Source organism: Octopus bimaculoides, chromosome 7 (assembly GCF_046866305.1).
Source record: "Octopus bimaculoides isolate indiv1 chromosome 7, ASM4686630v1, whole genome shotgun sequence".
In the NCBI taxonomy this organism is placed as follows: domain Eukaryota; kingdom Metazoa; phylum Mollusca; class Cephalopoda; order Octopoda; family Octopodidae; genus Octopus; species Octopus bimaculoides.
Genome location: NC_142934.1, coordinates 34,731,250 through 34,758,390, shown reverse-complemented (window position 1 = coordinate 34,758,390; position 27,141 = coordinate 34,731,250). Strand labels below are relative to the sequence as shown.

Below are 27,141 nucleotides of genomic sequence, written 5' to 3'. Positions count from 1 at the left end.
TTTTATCATCATTGTTTTAATGTTCACTTTTCCATGCTTGCATGAGTTGGCTGGAGTTTATTGAAGCAAATTTTCTAAGTTGCCAACTTTCACCTGCTTCCAAGCAAGGTAATATTTCTTTATGGCCAAACATGCTTTCATGGAAGATTGGAAATGAATAACAAAGCTTATATGACAATGACACTCATTTACAACTATCCTGCTATGTTAACACACAGAGACACAGCAAGCTTCTTTCAGGTTCTGTCTATCAAGTTCACTTACAAAGCTTTGGTTAGCCTGGGGCTATAGTAGAGACACTTGCCCAAAGCACAATGCAGTGGGACTGAGCCCAAAACCATGTGGTTGGGAAGCAAACTTCTTAATAACACAGCTATGCCTGCACCTTATCTATAAAGCTGAGAATGTGTATTTGTCTGCCTGTGTGCATCACTAAAACTTGAGAACTACCCAACGAATTTCATTCAAATTTTACACATGCCTTACTTAGAGTCCATGCAGTGTCATGGGCCCAAAAAATTTAACTTCTTGCCTAATGCGAGCCCAGAGCAATCTCTTACCTCTTACAGTTTATGTATTGTGTAAAAAGTGAAACAATAACATCTCTATTAATACTTTCACTATTATATGGTTTTAATTTCAATTACTTCCATTAAGTACATATATATATGGCATAGGAGTGGCTGTGTGGTAAGTAGCTTGCTTACCAACCACACGGTCCCGGGTTCAGTCCCACTGCGTGGCATCTTGGGCAAGTGTCTTCTACTATAGCCTCGGGCTGACCAAAGCCTTGTGAGTGGATTTGGTAGACGGAAACTGAAAGAAGCCCGTCGTATATATGTATATATATATATATGTGTATGTGTGTATGTGTTTGTCCCCCCAACATCGCTTGACAACCGATGCTGGTGTGTTTATGTCCCCGTAACTTAGCGGTTCGGCAAAAGAGACCGATAGAATAAATATTAGGCTTCCAAAGAATAAGTCCTGGGGTCGATTTGCACGACTAAAGGCGGTGCTCCAGCATGGCCACAGTCAAAAGACTGAAACAAGTAAAAGAGTAAAGAGTAAAGAGTATATATATATATCATCATCATCATCGTTTAACGTCCGCTTTCCATGCTAGCATGGGTTGGACGATTTGACTGAGGACTGGTGAAACCGGATGGCAACACCAGGCTCCAGTCTAATTTGGCAGAGTTTCTACAGCTGGATGCCCTTCCTAACGCCAACCACTCAGAGAGTGTAGTGGGTGCTTTTACGTGTCACCCGCACGAAAACGGCCACGCTCGAAATAGTGTCTTTTATGTGCCACCCGCACAAGCCAGTCCAGGGGCACTGGCAACGATCTCGCTCATAAATCTTACGGGAGCCAGTCAGGCGGTACTGGCAACGGCCACGCTCAAAATGGTGCATCTCATGTGCCACCCGCACAAGAACCAGTCCAGGGGCACTGGCAACGATCTTACTTGGCTTGCCGGGTCTTCTCACGCACAGCACATTTCCAAAGGTCTCGGTCAGTAGTCATCGCCTCGGTGAGGCCCAATGTACGAAGGTCTTGCCTCACCACCTCAGCCCAGGTCTTCCTGGGCCTACCTCTTCCACGGGTTCCCTCAACTGTTAGGGTGTGGCACTTTTTCACGCAGCTATCCTCATCCATTCTCACCACATGTCCATACCAGCGCAATCGTCTCTCTTGCACACCACAACTGATGCTTCTAATGTTCAGCTTTTCTCTCAAGATACTTACACTCTGACTGGTATTCACATTGACATTACACATCCAACGGAGCATACTGGCTTCATTCCTTGCGAGCTTACGTATGTCCTCAGCAGTTACAGCCCATGTTTCACTGCCATGTAGCATGGTTGTTCGTACGCATGCGTCATACAGTCTGCCTTTTACTCTGAGTGAGAGTCCCTTTGTCGCCAGCAGGGGTAAGAGCTCTCTAAACTTTGCCCAGGCTATTCTTATTCTAGCAGCTACACTTTCAGCGCACCCACCCCCACTACTAACTTGGTCGCCCAGATAGCGGAAGCTATCGACTACCTCTAGTTTTTCACCCTGGAATGAGATAGAAGTTGTTTCCTGTTTGTTTACAGTCTTTATTGCACCTGAACATCTGTATATAAATATATATATATATATATATATATATATATATATATATATAAATATATATATATAAATATATATAAATATATATATAAATATGAGCCTGGTGTTGCCATCCGGTTTCACCAGTCCTCAGTCAAATCGTCCAACCCATGCTAGCATGGAAAGCAGACATTAAACGATGATGATGATGATGATGATGATATATATATCTCCATATATATATATCATCATCATCATTGTCGTTTAACATCCGCTTTCCATGCTAACTATATATATATATATATATATATATATATATATATATATATATATATATCTCCATATATATGTGTGTGTGTGTATATATATATATATATATATATATATATATATATATATGAATATACTAGCAGTATAACCCGACCTTATCCGGGTGTGACTTATTACGCCATCTACGATAAGTCTTGCTAGGTGAAAATCAACTAAAAAAGGAAGCGTTACAACGAAAAAACCCTTATGATGTAAATATGTTCATAATTCAAATGACGATGAAATTAATAGGGAAAGTCTGAAGGCTGTTTTGTGTAACATTATTAAGCGTACGTAAATTTCATCCGTCTAATTGGCTATAGAAATGATATGTGCAAAACAAACTTTTTGCGCTGCCCTGATTATACATAGCAGGGTAATCCCTTTTTGCTGGCAATCTGTTGCTACACAGTTTTGCCAGAATTCTATCAAATTGGGCAGAAGATGTTGATGCACCATTTTGCATTATGTTCAAAGTAGCTTCTAGAATGAATTGCTGCAGTCTGTTGCCGTCATTTTAAACCGGTTGCTTTCTTTCCCCAGCAAACTCTCTTCTTTGGAGATATAATCTATGTATATATTAAACAGAACAACAAAAGTTATAATAGTTGGCAGGGTCGGTACTTTTCACATTTCTGTAATTTTTCAGATTAACACCCGCACGATTACCCAACCCTAACCCCTGACCCTAAAACATTAACCCTAACACCCTAGTGAAAATCGTGGTATATTTACCAAACATTGACGAACATGAGTTCTATTGTAGTCAATAATTGTGTGTACAGGTAGAAGGGAAGAAATATAAAAGTTGCTAGAAACAACAGCCAAATCTCCCTTAAATCACACAAAGTAAATGGAAATTTAAAAATCTAATTACTGCACTGGAAAGATCACATCAAGAAAATTCCATTGATGTAAAAATTTGTACGAAAAAGTGGAAAATGTGGATTTCTATACACTTTTTAAAAGGCTTCACACAGACACACAACTTCAGCTTTATATATTAAGATAAGATAAGGTATATAAATATATATATACATGAAAATATATATCTCTATATATCATCATCGTTTAACGTCCGCTTTCAATGCTAGCATGGGTTGGACGATTTGACTGAGGATTGGTGAAACCAGATGGCTACACCAGGCTCTAATCTGATTTGGCAGAGTTTCTACAGCTGGATGCCCTCCCTAACGCCAACGACTCAGAGAGTGTAGTGGGTGCTTTTACATGTCACCGGCACGAAGGCCAGTCAGGCGGTACTGACAACGGCCATGCTCAAAATGGTGTATTTTGTGTGCCACCTGCACAAGAGCCAGTCCAGGGGCACTGGCAACGATCTGGCTCGATGAATATATATATCTCCATATATGTATATATATATATATATATACATACACATACATACATATATATATATATGAATATATATATCGCCATATATATATAAATATATATATCTCCATATATGTGTGTGTGTGTATATATATATATATATATATATATATATATATATATATATATATATATATACACACACACACACAAAGACTTTCCGTATTCACGAGCGTCATACTAATACATCCTTTTGTTATTCAGACCACCTGTCCTCGTCTGTTGTTGTTTTTTCGTACATTCTCCCATATATATATGTATATATATATATATAGGAATATATATATATGAATACATGTATCTCCATATATATATATGTATGAGTATATTTTCTTTTTATTGCCCACAAGGGGCTAAACATAGAGGGGACAAACAAGGACAAAGGGATTAAGTCAATTACATCGACCCCAGTGCGTGACTAGTACTTAATTTATCGACCCTGAAAGGACGAAAGGCAAAGTCGAGATCGGCGGAATTTAAACTCAGAACGTAACGGCAGACGAAATACCGCTAAGCATTTCGCCCGGTGTGCCAACGATTCTGCCAGCTTGCTGCCTCATACATATATATATATATATATATATAAGGGCATAACTATACAAGAATGCTTCACATTAACTACCGTAATAAACACATTTTTACCGAATGCGAGGAAATGCAGCCTCCAAAGAAGCTAGCTTTAACTACAGACTTAACAATAGATCGCCGATTTCGTGATCATTATAGTAATATATAATCTTCACAGCCTTGGTTTCTGCTGGAATCTCCTTCCATTCACAAGTTCTCCATAGAGCATCTGCAAATATATGTTCATATATATGTATATATATATATATATATATATATATATATATATATAGCTGAGTTTGTGAGTGTGTGTGTATCCAATTCATACATTTACACTCTCTGAGTGGTTGGCGTTAGGAAGGGCATCCAGCTGTAGAAACTCTGCCAAATCAGATTGGAGCCTGGTGTAGCCATCTGGTCTCACCAGTCCTCAGTCAAATCGTCCAACCCATGCTAGCATGGAAAGCGGACGTTAAACGACGACGACACAATTCCAAATTTCTTGAATGAAACAATCGGAATTAATATTCTAAATACCATAACCTAGGTAACTGCGTCATTTTTTCCGTCAAAATAAATCACAGTTACCAATAAAATCCATTAAACTGCGCAAAATAACATTTCCCCCCACTAATAAAACCTAAATTTCCTCTTTCTACGACCTTTACAAATCCTTTCAACTCCTTTATGCATACAAAGTCATAGATTAAACTTTCCTTTTAGTTACACTGTATGTAAACAAACAAGTTTGTTTTTCGAAGCGCTGAAATGTATGGTAGTACAAGTAGAAAGATAAATTTTATTCAACGCATAGATACTGAACAGTATACATATAAGGGATAAAATCCTTTTTTCTTTTTAAAAGCATCTATTACACTATTTTCCTTTTGTTTCTCTACTCCCGTAAGGCGTCTCCGAACATTCACGCTTTAGTTTGACCGACAGGACAACACATTGCAAAATCACTGAACTTCATTACAAATGTGGGTAATTTTTCAGATTAACACCCGCACGATTTTCACTACGGTGTTAGGGCTAGGGTTTTAGGGTTACGGTTAGTCTTCAAGTTCAGGGATAAAAAAAAAGTAAATAAAAATCAAATGAAGTAACTGAACGTCTTACTGTCTTACCAGTATTATCCGTACTACTCTGTTTATAAATAAATCACACACGTGATTTGATTGAAGTTAACTGAGAGATCGAAAATGCCTCGTGGAAGACCGGAATATTTTTAGTTACTTTTTTTTACCTCCCTAAACTTGAAGATTACCTTATTTTCATCTTATCTACATGAATTTCTATGGCGGAATTCAACCCCAAAAGAAAAAAACATTCGTTTATTTTTTGGCTGCCATTTCTGACGTTTATAATGTTGAGTAGGTTAATTTCTAGAACTGCATGCTGACCCTTGAATTTCATTATCATTTCCATCGACAAAGTTCTCTCCTTCTGTCGCATGCTGTTTTAGAAAAAAAAACCCGTGTAAAAAAAAAAACAAAAAAACACGTGTGTGATTTATTTATAAACAGCTAAAAGAAAACACATTTCAGAGTAGTACGGACAATACTGATAAGTTGTTCAGTTATTTCCCTTGAATAATTTTTAAAAAATTTTTTTAACTCCCTAAACTTGAAGATTACCGGGTTAGTGTTACAGTTACAGTTTTAGGGTTAGGGTATAGGGTTAGTGTTAGGGTTAAGTAATCGTGCGGATGTTAATCTGTAAAATTACCGAAATGTGAAAACTACCAACCCTGCCATCTATTATAACTTTTGTTGTTCTGTTTAATATATACATAGATTATGCCTCCAAAGAAGAGAGCTTGCTGGGGAAAGAAAGCAACCGGTTTAAAAAGACAGTAACAGACTGCAGCAATTCACCACATTCCAGAAGCTACTTTGAACATAATGCAAAATGATGCATCAACATCTTCTGCCCAATCTGTTAGAATTCTGGCAAAAATGTGTAGCAACAGATCGCCAGCAATTGCCGTCCTAGCTCCTGCGAAAAGGGATTACCCTGCTATGTATAATCAGGGCAGTGCAAAAAGTTGTTTTGCACATATCATTTGTATAGCCAATTAGACGGATGAAATTTACGTACGATTAATAATGTTACGCAAAACAGCCTTCGAACTTGCCCTTTTAATTTCATCGTCTTTTGAATTACGAACATATTTACATCATAAGTGTTTTTTCGTTGTAAGTATTTCTTTTTTAGTTGATTTTCACCTAGCAAGACTTATCGTACATGGCGTAATAAGTCACACCCGGACAACGTCGGGTTATACTGCTAGTATATATATATATATATATATATATATATATATATATATATATATCATCATAAATATACAGGGATTAGCAATTGAGTTGCTTCTCCAACATACTGAAAATTTAGAAATAGCAGTCAAAGAACTACTGATTCTAAACTACAAATTTTTCTCTAAAGCGGATGGCGATATTTATGGCACACATAGAACAAAAAACCGGAGGGAAAAGCGTAAACAAAACAAGTCTTTAGTTAATTGGATACGAATCGTTTCATGGTTAAGTGAATGAAAATTTCACTATTCCAATCTTCAGCCCAAATATTCTGATAAATTTGAAAGTGTCTCTAAAAAAATTCACGGTAATTTTTGGCCATGCAACACCAAAAATCAACGATAAGAAAGGCACTTACGAATTCATCGGCTAGTGAGTTCAGGCATCTCGCCTCAAAGAAATCTATTCCATGTGCGTCACAAATAGTCCCGTATGAAAAGAAGTCCCGTGTGGAGGGATTACGGTTTAACCATCTAACTTAGAGATATCAAATATAAAATATACAAGAATAAGGGCAGGGAATCGTCAATTAATAATAGAATTAACAATTAACAATTTTGCCAAGTAGTTCAGTATGAAAAAAACCTTTATCGGTAAAACTATTTATCATCATAAATATACAGGGATTAGCAATTGAGTTGCTTCTCCAACATACTGAAAATTTAGAAATAGCAGTCAAAGAACTACTGATTCTAAACTACAAATTTTTCTCTAAAGCGGATGGCGATATTTATGGCACGCCATAAATATCGCCATCCGCTTTAGAGAAAAATTTGTAGTTTAGAATCAGTAGTTCTTTGACTGCTATTTCTAAATTTTCAGTATGTTGGAGAAGCAACTCAATTGCTAATCCCTGTATATTTATGATGATAAATAGTTTTACCGATAAAGGTTTTTTTCATACTGAACTACTTGGCAAAATTGTTAATTGTTAATTCTATTATTAATTGACGATTCCCTGCCCTTATTCTTGTATATATGTATATATATATATATAGGTTCAAAAAAGGAAAAAGACAAAAAACAACGTGAAGACGTGATACAGATTGTGTTACTAGATGCTCAAGAAAGGAAAAAGAGAGAGTATGACGTTTCGAGTGGAGCTCTTCGTCGGAAACAAGGAAAGTCCAAAGAAGGGAAAAATGGAGGAAGAAAAAAATCGCCACCGATGTCCACGAGGTTACATTTTGGAAGGACCAGAAGGGGAAGTGGTGGAGGAAAAGTTCTTTCTAAGACAGGAGAGTGCAAGAGGGAGGTAAATATGTATGCGTGCGCGGGGGTCTGTGTGTGTGTGTGTAATAACAGAACGTGTGTGTACGTATGTATGTGTGTGTGTGTGTGTGTGTGCGTGCTTTGGCTGTTTATCTGTTAGTGTGTGTGTGTGTGTGTGTTTGTGTGACATAGTGGCAGGAATAGTTTGGGAGTAGTTGTGGTCAATGGTCAGTAGAAAGTAGGCAGTCAGTTTTTGAGTATGTGTGTGTGTGTATATGCTTAGTATGTGTGCGTGTATGTGTTACTGTTTGTTGTGTGTATGTGAGTTATGTGTGGGTTCATTTGCGTGTGTCCATGTGTGAGTGTGTGTATAGGAGCTATGTGTGGGTTCATTTGCATGTGTGTGTAAGTAGTTCGTTTCTACATGTGTGTGTGTCTTGTGTGCGTGCGTGTGTATGTCTTGTGTGTGTGCATGTGTATGTGTGTGTGTGTGTGTATGTATACTTGGGTGTGTGTGTGTGTGAGTGCGTGTTGTGTAGGAGTTATGTGTGGGTTCATTTGCATGTGTATGTATGTGGGTTCGTTTCTACATGTGTATGTGTCGTGTGTGCATGTGTATGTGTGTGTGTGTGTGTGATGTGTGAGCATGTGTGTATGTATGTATACTTGGGTGTGTGTAGGAGTTATGTTTGGGTTCATTTGCATGTGTGCGTATATGGGTTCGTTTGTGCTGGTGTGTGTATGTGTCTTTTGTGCATGTGCGTGTGGATGGGGGTGTGTGCGTGCGTGTGTCTGTGTGGGGTTGTAAGTGTTGGATACATGTGCGTGTGTGTGTATTTTGTGCGTGCGTGTGTTTGTATATGTTGTGTATATGTGCGTTCCTGTGTACGTGTGTGTGTGCATGCGTTTGCTTCTGTACGCGCGTGCATGTGCGTGTGTTGTATATGCCCATGTGTGTATGATTGTATGCGTGTCTGTGTTGTGTTTGTGAGGTGTGTGTGCGAGTATGTGTGTGCGCGTGTGTATGTGTATGTGTGTGTGTGGGATTGTGAGTGTTAGGTACGTGTGCGTGTCTATGTGTCTGTGTCTGTGCGTGTGTATATTTTTTTGTGCGTGCATGTGTATATTGTGTAGGTTTTCATGCGTGCGTGTGTATGTATGTTGTGTATATGTGCGTGTAGGAAAAGAAGAAATAAATTGTGAATAATTGTAATAAAAATAGTGAATAATGGAAATAAGGTAAAATGGATAAGGGCGGAGGGGTTAATATTAAAAAAAAAATGAAAAAAAGTGGAGAAAAAATAAAGAAAAGTGTTGCTTTGTCGTAAAGGAGAAAGTTATAAGGAGGAGGGGGCTGTGTTGAGTCCGATGGGGAAAGTTGTTCTTAGGTTGAAAATATAGCGCCTTTCCAGGTGGAGTCGTGAGGGAGTGGATCCATGGTGCAGAGCAAGGCCAAAAACAGGAGATGTTAGAGGGGGAGTGGTTGGCCAAGTGGAAGTGACGGACGATGGGGGAGTCCGAACCTAACCGAACGTCCCTATCATCATCATCATCATCATCGTTTAACGTCCGCTTTCCATGCTAGCATGGGTTGGACGATTTGACTGAGGACTGGTGAAACCAGATGGCAACACCAGGCTCCAATCTAATTTGGCAGAGTTTCTACAGCTGGATGCCCTTCCTAACGCTAACCACTCACAGAGTGTAGTGGGTGCTTTTACATGTCACCCGCACGATGTATCTCTATTATATATATATATTGATTTCTTACATGAAAAGTAAAAAGATTGGCATTTTTGTATGGCAAGAGGAGGGCGTGTGTATGTGTATGTGATGGGAGGGAGCATTGCTTAGAATGGTTCTGCGTTCAGTCCCACTGCGTGACACCTTGGGCGAGTGTCTTCTGCTGTAGCCTTGGGTCGACCAAAGCCTTATGAGTGGATTTGGTAGACAGAAACTGAAAGAAGCCCGTCGTATATATGTATATATATATATGTGTGTGTATATCTTTGTGTGTCTGTGTTTGTCTCCCCACCCCATCGCTTGACAACCGATGCTGGTGTGTTTACGTCCCTGTAACTTAGCGGTTCAGCAAAAGTGGCCGATAGAATAAGTACTAGGCTTACAAAGAATAAGTCCTGGGGTCGATTTGCTCGACTAAAGGCGGTGCTCCAGCATGGCCACAGTCAAATGACTGAAACAAGTAAAAGAGTAAATAGCCAGGTATGTCTTAGACTACAGTATATGATGAAGTAAACAGCATGTCTCAGGCCACAGAATCCTTAGTAGTAGTAGTAATATGAGAGTTTGCACTGTAACAGTGCATAACTGCACTAACCATTTGTTGAGAGGATTTCTGTCCCCTGGCGATGACACCTTTGTACTATTCAGGCAACAACCTTCCAACCCACAGGAGTGTTTGGATAGTCATTGCAGGTGCAAATCCTACCTTAACCTCTTTTAGTCAGCTTTTATAACACATAGAGGAAACTGGGACATGCCAGTCCCCACACATTAGACAGAGAAGGTTCGTTAAAAACATGTTAACTAAATCGTCTTAATTAATAAGCACAGTTCCACTAAATGAAACTAAATTACATCAGTTCCTCTGAATGAAACTAAAAATCAAAATGCTGGAATTACTGACCATAAGACAGATAATCTCTGCCAGTAAAATACTCACGTTAACATTTCATGCTGGTGTTTCTCCACCAAATGTAAGAAAAAAATTGGTTAAAATGACCTTTTCCATGGAGAACAAGCTTACAGTGTTGTATGAATGAAGCATGACTTTGATTAATTTGATTAATGATTGAAGAATCTTATTATTATGTGTGTGTGTGTGTGTGTGTGTGTGTGTGTGTGTGTATATATATATATATATATATATATATATATATATATATATATATATATATATATATATATATATATGGGAGAATTTACGAAAAAAACAACAGATGAAGACAGGTGGTGTAAACAACAAATGGATGTATTAGTTTAACACTCAGGAATAGAGAAAGTCTTTGACGTTTCGAGCTACGCTCTTCAACTGAAAGGAACACAGAAAGAAATAAGGAGAGAAACAAGGAGAAAAAATATATAAATGTAGTGGTGAGCGATCTATCATGGTGAATGCCAGACAGAAGGTTCACACAGGAGAGTTAAGAAAAAGGGCAGATAACAAAGGGGAAAGAAGTGGTGAACCCAAAGACGAGAAGCTGTGTGTGTGTGTGTGTGTGTGTGTGAGAGAATGCTAGTGATGTATGTGTGTACGTAGGTGTAAAGTTGTGAAAATGTAGGGATGGGAATTGGTCAGTGCTAGTGTGTGCATGGTGGTGTGTTGTGAAGTGATGAGTTGTGTGATATGGTGTAGCGTGGTGTGATGTGAGGGTGTTGGGAGGTGGGGGAAGCAAAGGCGGGGGTGGCAAGAGTGGGGAAAGCATGGGTGGAGTGTAGGTTAGGCTGAGGTTGGGGGTAGAGGTAGGGGTATGTGGGTAGGCAGAGGTTGGAGTGGGTGTAAGGGATGGGAAGGTAGTGTAGGAGTGTGTTGGGGTGGGATGAGCTTGAGGGAGGGTTGACGATGAAGGGGGAAGGGGAGGGTGGATATAAGAGGGGAAGGTGGGTATGGGAGGAGGGAGAAAGAGGAAGAGAGAGAAAGAGAGGAAGAGAGAGAAAGAGAGTGAGAGAGAAAGAGTAGGGGTGAAGAGAAGTAGGAGTGAAGAGAAGTAGAGAAGTAGGAGTCGGAGCAGGAGAGAAGAGGTGGGATCGATGTATATAAGTATATATATATATATATATCAATCAATTTAAATAAGAGCTATAATGCGATCTATCATAAAAACTTGTTTAATGACCAATGTACATTTCGATGCAATATCCCGACTCACTCTTGGTCTGTGATAAAAAATGGAATATTGTATCTCTTCAGGGTCGGATTTGATTAATTCATAGCAGACAGCATTAATTGTTGTCCTTAAATTACATGTGTATAAACAGGTTGAAATGACATGAAACATATTGACACTGCATACAATATCGGTTAAGAAAACCGTTATATAGTAAAGTAAGTAGTGTTGTTAAATTAGGATGTTAAGTAGTGACATAATAATAACAACAAAATAGTAATATCAGAACTAAATCCTAATAGAATGAAATTCCTAAGTGTAAATGCTAAAACTAAAAATACTGTATACGGTATACTGTATTAACCAAAAATGAAATTAGGATTTATATTGGATCATCTTCGCTCGAAATCTCAAAAAGAATATCGAATCATTATTCAACATTTAGAGATAGAAAGAAACAAAATAGCACGGCACTTAGTAGATTAATTTAGCAACTTAAAGACCAAAATAAGGAGTATTCTTTAGACTGGTCAATTATAGGAAAATCGTTTCCTTACGACAAGGGCAAATATTTTTTGTTCCCTCTGTAATTTAGAATTGTATTTCATACTTTTCTCTAAGAGTGACCTAGCTAACAAAATCACATATAGAGCTTTCAGATGTAAACATTTGAGTAAACATACGTTTTTATTTTTTATAAATCTATTTTGGAGAGGTTAGTTAACTACATACTAGGATATTATTTTATTTGAACTTGATTTAGCTTTAACTACATACCGGGATATTATATTAAATTAGTTTAGCTTTAATTTCATATAACCTTTTTCTATATTTACAATGCTAAGTTTGGTTCTTACTTACTTGATGTATCTTTTATAATTCTATGTAATTTTTGTATAGATGACATCGAAATTATGGTTGACTGCTTGCTTTATCGTTTTAATCCCTTCATTTATTTAATCTTACTACTAAGTTAATGTAATGTATAGTTAAGGTTTCGATGGTTGCTATTTGCATGTAACCTAATTTATTTTTACTTTGTAATTCATAATTTATAATTTCTTAATTATCTTGATTACATATCCTTTAGTAGTCTCAAAAATATTTTAATTTAAAAATCAATATAATGATTTGATAGGATTAATCACATTGACTAATTTATTTAGATTTTAAAAAAATATATATTATTTTGCTAGATGTACCTCTCTTTGACCATGAAAATTTTTTTATGTTAAATTTATTTGTTATGGTCTATTACAGATACATTTTTTTAAGTGAGTTGGCTTTTTGTTCTCAAGTATCCAATGAATTATTTGATATAAAAGCGTCATATTCATCTACTTACTTTACATCATAATAGTTACTTAATTTTACATTTATATTTATATGTGAGATAGTAACGATTATAACCTAATATTTGTTTACTTTTTACATTATCGATTAAATCCGTTCCTTCTTTTAATATTGTATTTGAACCCCATTACTAAGTTAATTTATTATAATTTTTCTTAAACTTTGATAGCTGCAATCTGAATGTAACCTAATTTATTTTACTTATTATTATTTATAATTTATATTCTCTAATTTATCTGGTTTACATAACCTTAAAATAAGTCTCATTACTGTTCTAAACTTAAAATGAAATATAATTATTTGATATGATTATGTACATTTGAGTCGATTATATATTTCAGAAATATTATTTACTAGATTTACCTATCTTTGACCATTAATTTACGGATTTTTTTATTATAATACATAACAGTCGTGTATTGTCCTTGCCTTCGAAATGCAGAGTAGATGGACAGGGACAACTGATTAAGAGAATATTCTTTATGTTGCATGTCTCGTCTCTGTTTTTTTCGTTGTTCAAAAAAAAAGTTTTCGTTTCTCATTGTGTTTAATGTTTTTTTTGTGATGTCCTGTACCCATATATGCATATATTGATATTATTATATATATATACATATATATACACACACACACACACATATATATATCTTAAAGCAATAAATTTAAAATCTGGTCATATTGACCAATGGTTTAACATCCATGAAAGTTGCAGCTTTGTGGACAGCTCATCAGACTTTATACCAAGACAAATTTAGCTCTTCACCTCTTGGAGGCAGAAAATTTTACTTACATATATCTGTCCTCACCTTATGATGGAGTTGTAGAGGTGCATTTGTGTCATATAATATGTCTTTGGCAATTTCATTATCTTATTGAACCTGGCAGAGTCCATTCCTCTGGAGGTCTCACCATAGCTGTTCTTTTTCTTTTTTATTTATTTTTTCCAAGTCCAAAGAATAATAGAAGAAATGACTCTGAAGGGATAAAAAAGTGGTTTGTGTTGCCTCGCTGTCAAGGAAAAGAGAGAATCATCAGCAGCACCAGCTGCATACAGTAAACACACATGCACTAGGTATACCCACCCACACATGCACTCTGGTAACTGGTGTACCTAATAATTCTCTCTTCATCCCTTAGGCAGCGAGGTGCTACTAGCATCCTGTCCAACCACCATGGTGCTTGAAATAGGAACTTTTATCTCTATCTGGTGCCGCCACTTTATGAATACTAATATCAACACCATGTGATCTGCCTTAATCCATAGCAGCCCAATCTTCAGTAACCATCTTGAACTTTCTCCTTTCAGTTACTTATGCCTGAAGAGCTAGGCTCATTTACAAGATCATGAAGTTTCAAGTTGCACTGAAATAAATCAGACTGTTTTTAGAAGTTTCAGGTGTGGAAGCAAGGACTAGAATTGAAGGGCCCACGGAGAGGTCATAGCCCAACAAATTAGGGAGAGAGTTAGTTTAGATGAGATGCAGTTTGGGTTCGTTCCAGAAAAAAGCTTTACTGATACTATATTTCTGGTAAGACAACTGCAGGAGAAATACCTAGCCATAGATAAACCTCTGTACCTGGCTTTCGTTGACATGGAGAAAGCCTATGACAGGGTTTCCCGATCCCTTATCTGGTGGTCAATGAGGAAACTAGGGATAGATGAGTAGTTAGTGAGAGCTGTGCAAGCCATGTACAGGGACGTTGTCAGTAAGGTGAGGGTTGGCAACGAGTACAGTGAAGAATTCTGGGTAGAGGTAGGAGTCCACCAAGGTTCAGTCCTCAGCCCCCTCCTATTTATCATAGTCCTCCAGGCAATAACAGAGGAATTCAAGATGGGATGCCCCTGGGAGCTCCTCTATGCTGATAACCTTGCACTAATTGCTGAGTCACTATCAGAACTAGAGGAGAAGTTTCAGGTGTGGAAAAAAGGACTAGAATCGAAGGGCCTTAGAGCCAACCTAGCTAAAACCAAAGTACTAATAAGTAGGAAGGTAGACAAAACACAAACCCCTGCTCGATCTGTAGAAAAGGCATAGGTAGAAACTCCATAAGATGTACCTAGTATAAGCTATGGACACATAAGAGGTGCAGCAATATCAAAGGAAGGCTAACTAGCAAGATAGTTTTTGTATGTGGCAGATGCTCAGGAGCAATAAACACTGAAAATGTGCAAAAAACAACCTTTGCCACACTCCAGGGAGAAAAACTAGAAGTAGTTGATAGCTTCCGCTGCCTAGGTGACCAAGTTTGTAGTGGAGGAGGGTGCACTGAGATGGAAGCTGCTAGAATAAGAATAGCCTGGGCAAAGTTTAGAGAGCTCTTACCTCTGCTGGTGACAAAAGGCCTCTCACTCAGAGTAAAAGGCAGACTGTATGATGCATGTGTACGAACAGCCATGCTACATGGCAATGAAACATGGGCCGTGACTGCTGAGGACATGCATAAGCTTGCAAGAAACAAAGCCAGTATGCTCCGATGGATGTGTAATGTAAGTGTGCATACTTGACAGAGTGTAAGTACCTTGAGAGAAAAATTAGACATAATAAGAAGCATCAGTTGTGGTGTGCAAGAGAGACAATTGCGCTGGTATGGACATGTGGCAAGAATGGATGAGGATAGCTGTGTGAAAAAGTGCCACAGCCTAGCAGTTGAGGGAACCTGTGGAAGAGGTAGACCCAGGAAGACCTGGGATGAGGTGGTGAAGCACGGCCTCCGAACTTTAGGCCTCACTGAAGCAATGACCAGTGACCGGAACCTTTGGAAATATGCAGTATGTGAGAAGACTCGGCAAATCAAGTGAGAGCATAATCTGTGATCTCTGCCAGAAGTGTAGCCAGCTCACTATCTTTACTTCATTGGACACTAAAAACCCTGCTTGCGAAGACCTGTTGAGGCAGTGAATTTGGAATTTGAAATTTGAATCTGAAATCGAAATCGAACCGAATCCAACAACTGGCACCCATGCCAACCTCTCCTTCATTGGACACTAAACTCTGTTTCCGAAGACCTGTTGGGGCAAGTGAAATCAAAATTGAACCATACTCGATGACTGGTCACCGCGCCAGTGGAGCACTAACAGCACTGTCGAGCGTGTTCATTGCCAGAGCAGCTGTCTGGCTTCCGTGCTAGTGGCCCGAAAATAGTACCATTAGAGCGTAATCGTTACCAGTGTTGCCTTCTAGCACTTGTGCTGGTGGCACGTTTGAAAACCATTCGAGCGAGGTCGTTGCCAGTGCCACTGGACTGGCTCCTGTGCAGGTAGCACGTAAAAAACACCTTTTGAGCGTGGCCGATGCCAGTACTTTGTGATTGGCCCTCGTGCCGGTGGCACGTAAAAGCACTCACTACACTCTCGGAGTGGTTGGCATTAGGAAGGGCATCCAGCTGTAGAAACTCTGCCAGATCAGATTGGAGCCTGGTGCAGCCATCTGGTTCACCAGTCCTCAATCAAATCGTCCAACCCATGCTAGCATGGAAAGTGGACGTTAAACGATGATGATGATATACACATACATTTTAAATATAGGATAAAATCTTTGTAAGAATTTATCAAGTAGTGAGCGTGAAAAACCTACGAGGGAAAAATTTATTAATTATTCCCTATAAATATATTTATTTATATTAAAGGCATTACTACACATAAATGCTTCATGCCAGGAGGGACTCTTAAAGTCAAAAATACCATAATAAACAGTAGTTTTGACTTTAAGAGTCCTTCCTAGTATGAGGCATATATGTATAGTAATGCCCTTAATATAAATATAGATATATACATATAGATGTATGCATAAATATATATATACACATAGATATGAAAACCTAGCTTCATCCAAATTACTAAAGATGAAATGAGGTTGGATACTTCAACAGGACAACGACCCAAAGCATACAGCTAAGACTACCAAAGAATAGTTCAGAATCAATCTTTTTGTGACAATATTTCAAATAAAAAACACAGTATTTTAATTAATCTTGAAAATAGTTGAGAAGTTGGTCAAATAACTAACTTTTTTAATAATGAGCATAGAGCATATTTGACAGAGTTAGCTTGCTGTGAAGTTAGCAGTTATTGATTAAGTGAAGAAAAGAATGATGGTTAGAGTGTAGCAGGATTCTAATCTAAGTGACTCCTAATACTATATTAACATGGTATTAATTGAAATACTTCTAAACAAAAAGCAAAAGCAAAGATGTTTTCACAATTTCTATAGCATCCTCATAATGGACTGAGTTTGGATTTTTCTTACCGACAATAACAACATCATCATCAACTGAAGCAGAAGTTGTATATGGCTGGGTTAGCTCCAGAGTACTGGGAAAACTGTCATCAATAACATCCTGTTAAAAGACAAACAAGATACAAAGCCTTTAGGCATAAAAATACTTAGTATACAAAAGTAATACATTTTACTATGGAATGACAGCTGGAACTACATTGGCAGTACAGTACAAGTATTGAATTAATCATGGTTTCAGAGCCACCCTTGAATAAATAACAACAATACAGATAATGGTTTCAAATTTTGTCTGCCCACCAAAAATTAATTTCAAAATGAGTTGTTAGCATACTATATATATCATATATATATAGACTATACAGTCTAAACATCTATGGATGACATACTTTACCCCTAGCAATAGCATCCTGGACTGAACTCTCCACAATAAGAACACGATCTTAAACTGAAAATTTTCTTACATTTCTTTATGTTAGATCAATCTCACTTAACCCACCCTGTGACATTCCAACTATCCAACAACCTCCCCATTACTACCTCTGAGTAATGCATCCCCTACCACACCAAAGGATACTAAAAAAAAAAAAGAGAGAGAGAGAGATAGATAGATAGATAGATAGATAGAGAGAAATGCTAAACAACACTGCACATTTGGAAACAGATATTCAAACAGTTTACATGCACCTACCTCGTTTTCGCCACTATCATTATCATCATCGTCATCACCATCATGAATATCAACATCATCATCCTCATCAGGTATGTCCACATCCAGCTCACTAGCTTGCATGGTTTGTCCAGAATCCAAATCCAAAGTTGACTCCTGCAAAAAGGACAGTGAAGTTCCATAGTTATTGTTAGTCAAATAGAAATAATATAAGCATACCAAAAGTAGGAGGTAAAAACAAAAACATCATTTGTAAAATATTCCTTTGCTCATTTTCCAAATAATTTAAGATTTAAAAACATTTTAAGCTAAATGGTTAAGCTTTTGGTTGTAAAGGAAAAAAAATGAAACACATACATGACTAATATCTGTCAAATCTTGAAGGAAAATGACCAAAAGGATTCATCACTTCTTTCAAGAAAGTTTTTTTTTTTTTTTCAAACACTGAATCTTAAGAGAGGAAATTAAATGAAAATAAACTTAAAACAAGAGAACTCAGAGAGCGCAAACCTCTGCCAACGCAACACCAATGTCCTCTCAATGATTAACTGGAGATGATTTTTAAAATGAGAATATCTGAAATAAAATCAACTGCTCTCACAAATGAGAGTACTACAAATGAACCTGATCGCTCTCAAATGGTAAAATAATCCATATACCTTGTCTGGTACCTGATCAATCCCAATGGGAGTCATGGAATGTGCAAGTGGGTGTGCAGGCCATGTTTGTAATGCTGTTTGTGTATCATCTGGGTAATGAAAATGTTTGCATGACTTGAGTGCACACATGTTGATAAGTGTTTGGGAGTCACTACGTAAAAGTTTTGGAAATACTGGTTGAAATGTAACAGGAACTTTGGTAGAGAAACATACTTGAACATAAAAATCCCTAAAACTCAAGAACTACACAAGCGATTTAATTCAAATTTTACACATGCCTTATTTAGGGTACATGCAGTGTCATGGGCCAAAAACACTTTCAACTTCTTGCCTAACGCAAGCCTGGAGCAATCTCTTATCTCTTACACTATTTCAGTATTACGTGTCAAAAGTGAAACAACATCTCTATCGTAATGTGAAGTACTTTCAGTTTAATAGTTTCACTAATAATACTGAAAGTATTAAAGTGAAACTTATTTCATATACATATATACGCATACATACATATATTATGCATATATATCACATGTATGTATGTATGTATGTATGTATGTATGTATATATATATGTATGTATATGTGTATATATATATATGTATGAATATGTGTATATATATATATATATGTATGAATATGTGTATATATATATATATGTATGAATATGTGTATATATCTATATATATATGAATATGTGCATATATATATATATATATATGCATATATACATGTATGTATGTACATATGCATATATATATATATATATATATATATCTTTAAGTATTATATATAAAGGGCATCAACAGTGTATTAATGCCTCACGCTTCAAGGGACTAAATAAGTCAAAAACTACCAAAAATAAGCAACATATTTACTGAAAGCGAGGGAATGCAGCGTGAGGCATTAATACACAGTTGATGCCCTTTATATATAATTAATTATATTTATGAAGAAATGATGAATGATGAATTTTTTCGTTATTTTTTCACGCTGACTACTTGATAAATTCTTATAAAGAATTTATCCTATATTATATTATATATATTTAGGTATATATGTATGCACGTATGTATATATGTGTACTTATATACATGTGTGTATACATACATACGTGTATATATATATATGTATATGTGTGTGTCTGTAGTTCCACCATCGGTTGACAACCGATGTAGCTGTGTTTACGTCCCAATAACCTAGCCATTTAGCAAAATACACTGATAGAATAAGTACTAGGTTTATAAAGAATAAATCCTGGGGTCTATTTTTGGGACTAAAATCAGTGCTTCAACATGGTTGCAATCACATGACCGAAACAATTAAAACAATAAAAAAACTATGCCATTTTAACCCCGAGCAGAGCCACATATCTCTGCTCGTATATATCTTATCTATAAAAGGCAGATTTTCTGTGTGTGTGTGTGTGTATGTTTAAAATTCATACATTTACACAATTCCAAATTTCTTGGATTAAAGAATCGCAATTAATATTCGAAATACAATTTGTTAGGTCACTGCGTCATTTTTTCACTCAAAAAAATTCCTAATAACGAATAAAATCCATAAAACTACACAAGTAAACATTTTCCCCCTAATAAAATCTAATACAAATCGTTTCAACTCCTACTTTCTCTTATGAACCTTTATGAACAATCCAACAACAAATACAAAAAGAAAGGAAGGAGAAACACTGACAGTAACAGAAAACCATTTCAGTATCAAAACTGAAACAATCACATTTCAATACTGTAATGACAGTTTCACTTTAATGGTTTCATTTTGATACTACATATGTATGTATATACATACATACCTCATTCTAATTGGCGGGAATTGTAAGTTATTTCTAACTAGTCCTTCACCATGATAACAACAGAAAAGAAATAGTCACACATCTTTTTCAAATACGATCGACAAACATTTATTCCCTACAAACTGTGAGTTTTTTTGAAAATCTTTTCGTAAATCTTGAGATTAACACCCGCACGATTACCTACCTAACCCTAAAACCCCAACTCTAACACTGCAGTGAAAATCATGCGGGTGTTAATCTGAAAATTTAACAATTTTTTTAAAAACACCTTTACTTACCAACATTTTTTTATTTAGTGTGTGTGTGTGTTGCCCATATATATATATACACTTAAGACTTAGTTGTGGGTTGGGACTTTCATCGGCAGAGGTCATTATTATTACGACCATATATATATATATATATATATATATATATATATATATATATATACACACACACACACACACACACAGAATGCACATTAATACACACATACATATAAATACCTATCATTCTTTTTTATTTAGTGTGTGTGTGTGTGTGTGTGTGTTGCCCATATATATATACACTTAAGACTTAGTTGTGGGTTGGGAGTTTGATCGGCAGACATTATTATTATTATTATTATTATTTTAAATTATTCCCACAAGGGCGGCTTCAGGCAGGTGGAGAATAGTGAATTATATCGACCCCTGTGTCCAACTGGTACTTATTTTTTAGACCCCGAAAGCTGAAAGGCAAAGTCGATTTCGGCGGAATTTGAACTCAGAACGTAGAGATGGGTACAAACCTCCCGTTGCTACACTGATTCTGCAGAACAGGGTTGAGTGTGAAAACCAACTTTAAAGTGTAAATATAGATGTTTTTGAATACACACATACATACAAATACCTGTCAGTCTCTTCCAAATACGATCGACAGTCAAACATTTATTCCTTACAAACTGAATTTTCTTAATATCTTTCTTAAAACGCATTTACTTACAACCATATATATATATACACACAAAATACACATTAATACACACATACATACATACAAATACCTATCATTCTTTTTTATTTAGTGTGTGCGTGTGTGTTACCCATCTTAATATATAATGTTGAAGTTCTGTATCTGTGTGAAGCCTTTTTAAAAGTTTATAGAAATTCACATTTTCCACTTTTTCGTACAAATTTTTACATCAATGGAATTTTCTCGATGTGAACTTTCCAGTGCAGTAATTAGATTTTTAAAATTCTGTTTACTTTGTGTGATTTAAGGGAGAATTGGCTGTTGTTTCTAACAACTTTTATATTTCTTCCCGTCTACCTTACACATCGATCACGCGCTCAACATATAATATACAGAGTAAGAGTAAAAGAGAGAGAGAGAGAGAGAAAGTGATACATACAAAGTCATAGATTAACTTGCTTTAAGACTATTCTTTCCTTCTACCTTTTCACTCTTACTTCGTTCTTCTTCCTCTCTCCCATTTAATAGCTTTCTTCTATCCCTCTACCTCTAACATATTTTTCATAACACACAACCACACATACGTGATCTGTGACAACAACATACACATAAACATTATAGGTATAAGATTTAGTTTCTGTGTATTACTTATATAAACATGCGCATGCATTGCTATTTTATAACTGTCTTCCGTTCTCCCTTCCTCTCTTTCTCTTTCTTCATTGCTCCCGTTCTCTATTCCTTTCTCCCCCCTCTCCTCTCTCGCTCTCTCAAACACATACAGGCGCACGTACACACAAGCATTCACTACAAGATAACTCATGTTCCTCAATGTTTTGTAAATATACAAACTACGGAGCTTATGGACAACACATTGCAAATCAGTGAACTTCATTACAAATGTGGGTAATTTTTCAGATTAACACCTGCATGATTTTCACTAGGGTGTTAGGGTTATGGTTTTTGGGTCAGGGTTAGGGTTTTAAGGTTATGATGAGTGTTAGTGTTATGGTTACGGTTTTAGGGTTAGGGTTACGGTTACGTAATCGTGTGGGTGTTAATCTGAAAAATTACTGAAATGTGAAAACTACCGACCCTGCCAACTGTTATAACTTTTGTTGTTCTCTTTAATATGTACATAGATTATGCCTCCAAACAAGACAACTTGCTGAGGAAAGAAAGCAACCGGTTTAAAAAGACAGCAACAGACTGCATCAATTCAACACATTCCAGAAGCTACTTTGAACATAATGCAAAATGGTGCATCAACATCTACTGCTCAATCTGATACAATTCCGGCAGAACTGTGTAGCAACAGATCACCAGCAATTGCTTCATCACAAATTGCCATCCTACCTCCTGCAAAAAGGAATTACCCTGCTATGTATAATCAAGGCAGTGCAAAAAGTTGTTTTGCACAAGCATTTCTATAGCCAATTAGAAGGATGAAATTTACGTACGCTTAATAATTTTACGCAAAACAGCCTTCAGACTTTCCCTATTAATTTCATCGTCTTTTGAATTATGAACATATTTACATCATAAGGGTTCTTTCGTTGTAAGGCTTTCTTTTTTAGTTGATTTTTACCTAGCAAGACTTATTGTAGATGGCGTAATAAGTCACACCCGGACATGGTCGGGTTATACTGCTAGTATATATATAAAATAGAGCCGGAGTGAGAGGTGACGGTAGAGGAGAGAAATGGCAAAGAGAGCATCATATGAATGAGAAAGGAAGGGGTGATAGATGAATAATGAAGGAAGGAGTGAAAAATCCAATAAACAGCATTTGAAGTGTGAGCATATGTGTGTGTAAAAGAGAGGCATGTTTGCATGTGTGTGTGTGTGTGTACAAAGGAAATGGGATGGTAAAGTTCAATGCTGAAAATGTGTGACTTTATGTGTGTACAAGTACAAGAAAACTATGTGAAACTTTACATAAACAAGTAAGTTAAAGAAAATATAAAAAAAATAACCCAGAATACTTGTCCGGTACTGGATCGATCCCAAAATCTAATCAGTATGTGCCAGTCATGAGGCCAAACATCCCTGAAAGTTTCATCCAAATTCATCCAGTGGTTCTTCAGATATCTTGTCCACAGACAAACAAACAAACACGACAAAAAACAATACCTCCAGTAAGGTGGAAGTATAATAACATATCTCTTCAATCTAAATACATTCTGGCAGATTCAAATGTAAATATGCTGATCACTGTTGTATTTTGTTTTCAGAGAACATTTCCTCCATAGCTATCAGCATACTCATGTTTAAATCTGCCAGAATGCATTAAGGATGAATAGATATGTTAGTGATTAGATTCTTACTGTTTTGCATGCATCAGCAAATAATGTTTGCTGATTTCTATAAACAAGAGCCACTACTCGCATTTAGTTTCATTGATCTGGAGGTAGCTTTGATGGAACAGAGACACTATGGAGTCTCAAAATTTCCTCACATCAATGAATTGAGTGTTATGAACACAACATTTAAAAGGAAGAGATATTCTCCAAAGACAAAATGCAATAGTAATCAGCAACTTCACTTTTGAATCTATCAGAACATATTAAGAATGAATAGATACATTATTTTTAAGAATCTCACTGTTTAGCATGCCCTTACGAAAAATTAAAATATCTGAAAACAAAATCTCAGATAAAAAATAGTTGCATGATTTCACAAATAGCTGGAACTCCAGAAATGTTTAAATATACAATGTAGTATGTGCCTTATAGTCCTGACACCATCTTCTTCAGCTTGTGAAAGATGAAGTATTCTTTCATTATTTCCAAGATCAAACCTTTACTAAAGTCAACTTTGCCCTTTATAACTTTAAGTTCAACACAATAAGAATTAATAAAAGTCAGTGGTCACTTCAATCAAATTTTACTAATTTGTGGCCTTGTGCCAGTTTGGGGGATCGCTACCATTGTTGATAGTATCCAGTCTCAACTACATCAACAATAATAACAATGATTTTTCCCTACAGTGATAATAATGGTTTTACTGCAGTAAAGTGTCTCACAAAGCTATCCAAAAGTATGCAACCAAACATGTAATCTCTGTCACTTATATCTTGAATTTGTTAGCTTTTCTGAGTATCGACACACTAAAGTTTTGAAAAACTAGGGGCTACTTGGTAGAAGCCTACAAGATTATCCATATCTTTCCAACACATTTGGTCACCTTTTTGAATTCAATACCTCTAGCATTCATGGACATACTTATAAAATAAAATACAAAAAAAAAAAACCGTGTGGAACCCTTGACTTTCAAAAACAATTTTTTCATGCTCAGAAATTACCTACATCAGTCATTAGATGTCAGGATACTGCGACCTTCAAAATTTCCATACTTAGCAAAAATTGCCAAAATTGTTCTTGATGTGCCTATGAACCCTTTCCTATTTATGGATCTTTTACTATTCACTTTTCTGTCTCTCTGTATTTTATTCTGTATGCAATGAATGTACTTTTAGCTTTCATTGCTGTCTTTCTTTATGTGACTCACTACTTTCTATCCCTTCTCTTACCCTTTTCCAATGAGTCATAGTGCACCTGAACACTGTATACAATAAACTCATTATTATTAAAGCTCAAAGATATAAACTTTGAAAGTGGTGGCAGAATTGATAAGATCATACCTTAGTCCTTTTCACTCCTACAAAGATGAATGACAAAAATCAAGCTCAGAAAACATTTGAACTGAGAACATAAATAGATGTAACAGAACAAGGTATTTATTTCATGAATCTGTATGTCAACAACTTACTGCCCTAAGAGAACATGTCTTAATTCCATAATTTTAACCATTTCATTACCAATCCACTTGTAAACATCCAAAAACGTTGTTGGTTCATATTATCAACAACCCCCATGAAATGACCTATTTATGGCACAAATCTTGTTGGTACATTTGTGAAAACACGAATTCACTTTGTAAACAATAGAATTACATTGTCTGACATTATTTTATGTGATATTTGAGTCCTGCAAACTTTTGGAGATTTTTTTAAAAAACTCTTTTTTCTTAGTTATTTTTAGGAAGAGGCTAGACCAAGCCACAGTCTTTTCCATTGAAATGGAACTTAGATTTTTTTTTTCATCCTCTCTTTGAAGTAATTGCTGCAGAAAAGAATCATTATACAGAACATAAAGAGGAAAATGGATAGTTTGTGGTTTCCCATATGCATGGAAGAGATCCAAGCACTTTTAGGACTCATTTTTATTTTGTATTTACTTGTAATTTTAATTTACCTGTAATATGTGTGTGACAAATTTTGATTGATCTGTATTGTCAATCATTATTATTGTGTATTTATGATTGTATGTAGGTTTATTTCATTTAGTTGATGGTGTAAGTATTTCATTTTCTAGTTTTCTTCAAAGATAAATTCCAGTACATCTGTTGTATGTTCAACTGATAGATAATCTAGTTATGTGCACAATTCCTTTATATTAAAATTTTGTTGTATATCCAATTGAATTTTATATTTAATATTTTGTTGACTTGTATATTTTATATTATCTGGAATTAGATTAGCTTTGAGACAAAACTCTTGGTTAAATTTTGTGTTAAACTGTCTTCCAAAAATCACATTGATATGTTGAGAAATAAAAAAAATGAATTGTTTTATGAAACCAGTCTACATTGATGATTATTTAAAAATTTAATTGCAACACACAATGAGTGTGCTTTGGTTAGAAATATAGTCATGGAAATACAGACTGGGTTTGTGTACATCTCTGTGTGACTCAGTGAGCGAGAGAGAAAGAAAGAGAACATGAGGATTTTATTAATGTCTCTGTCTATGTGTGTATATTTCTAACTCTCTCTGCTTCATCTACTGAGTCTCTTTTCATACATTATACTGTTAATTAAAAAAATTGCATGTGTTTACCAAATTTCAAATCAATTATTACAAATGAGAGAAAGAGAAAGAATGAGCAACTTTCGTTTGGTTGTAAATAGGTATGTGGCTTAGTGATTAGGGATTGTGGTTCATGATTATAAGGTCATGAGTTCAACTCATGACAGTGCATTGCATCCTAGAGCAAGACACTTATTTCACATTGCTCTAGTCCACTCACCTGGTAAAAATGAGTAGTACCTGTACTTCAAAGGGCTAGCCTTGTCACATTCTCTGTCACACTGAATCTATCTGAGAACTACATTAAGAGTACACATCTGTGGAGTGCTCAACCACTTGCACATTAATTTCATGATCAGGCTGTTCCAGTGATTGGATCAACTGGAACCTTCATTGTTGTAACTGACGGAGCACCAGTTTTTTTTGTAAATAAATTAAAAAGACTGTAAAGCTTTAAATGGGTGTTATCATATGAGATAGTAAGATAATATAATTTCAGTGAAAGAATATTGGTTAAAAAGAGAAAAAGAGAAGAGAGAGAGAGAGAGGTCTAGACCAGTGGTTCTCAATCAGGGTCTCATGAGCCCTGGGAGTCCATATAAGATCTTTGGGGTCCACACAAGTAAAACAGTAAATGAGGGTCCATGGTAGTATTTTAAGGGTTAATTAAAAAACTTTGCTTTAGATGTATTTGTTGTAAGAAACAGCTGAGTTTCTTTCTCTAACAACATAATTCAACATATTTCCAGCCACTGAAACACGTTTTCTCGGAGAGTGTTATTGCAAGCCTACACAGGTGAATGAGTGAAAAACAAAATAGGAATTTTGAAAGAAGTATCTATAAAACTAGTTTTTA

The 27,141-nt window shown here is 36.0% G+C and overlaps 1 protein-coding gene across 7 annotated transcripts in view; it reads right to left on the bottom strand.

The window, feature by feature from the left end:
• The window catches only part of LOC106884301 (nucleoprotein TPR), a 206,099-nt gene that overhangs the window by 15,808 nt on the left and 163,150 nt on the right, over nt 1-27,141 (bottom strand). For all 7 annotated transcript variants that reach the window (XM_089355144.1, XM_089355147.1, XM_089355146.1 and 4 more), the window contains 2 exons: nt 18,033-18,167; nt 17,354-17,444 (listed from right to left, as the gene is read on the bottom strand). In XM_089355144.1, coding sequence (XP_089211270.1) covers nt 17,354-17,444; nt 18,033-18,167 — 226 coding nt within the window. The remainder of the gene's footprint in view (nt 1-17,353; nt 17,445-18,032; nt 18,168-27,141) is intronic.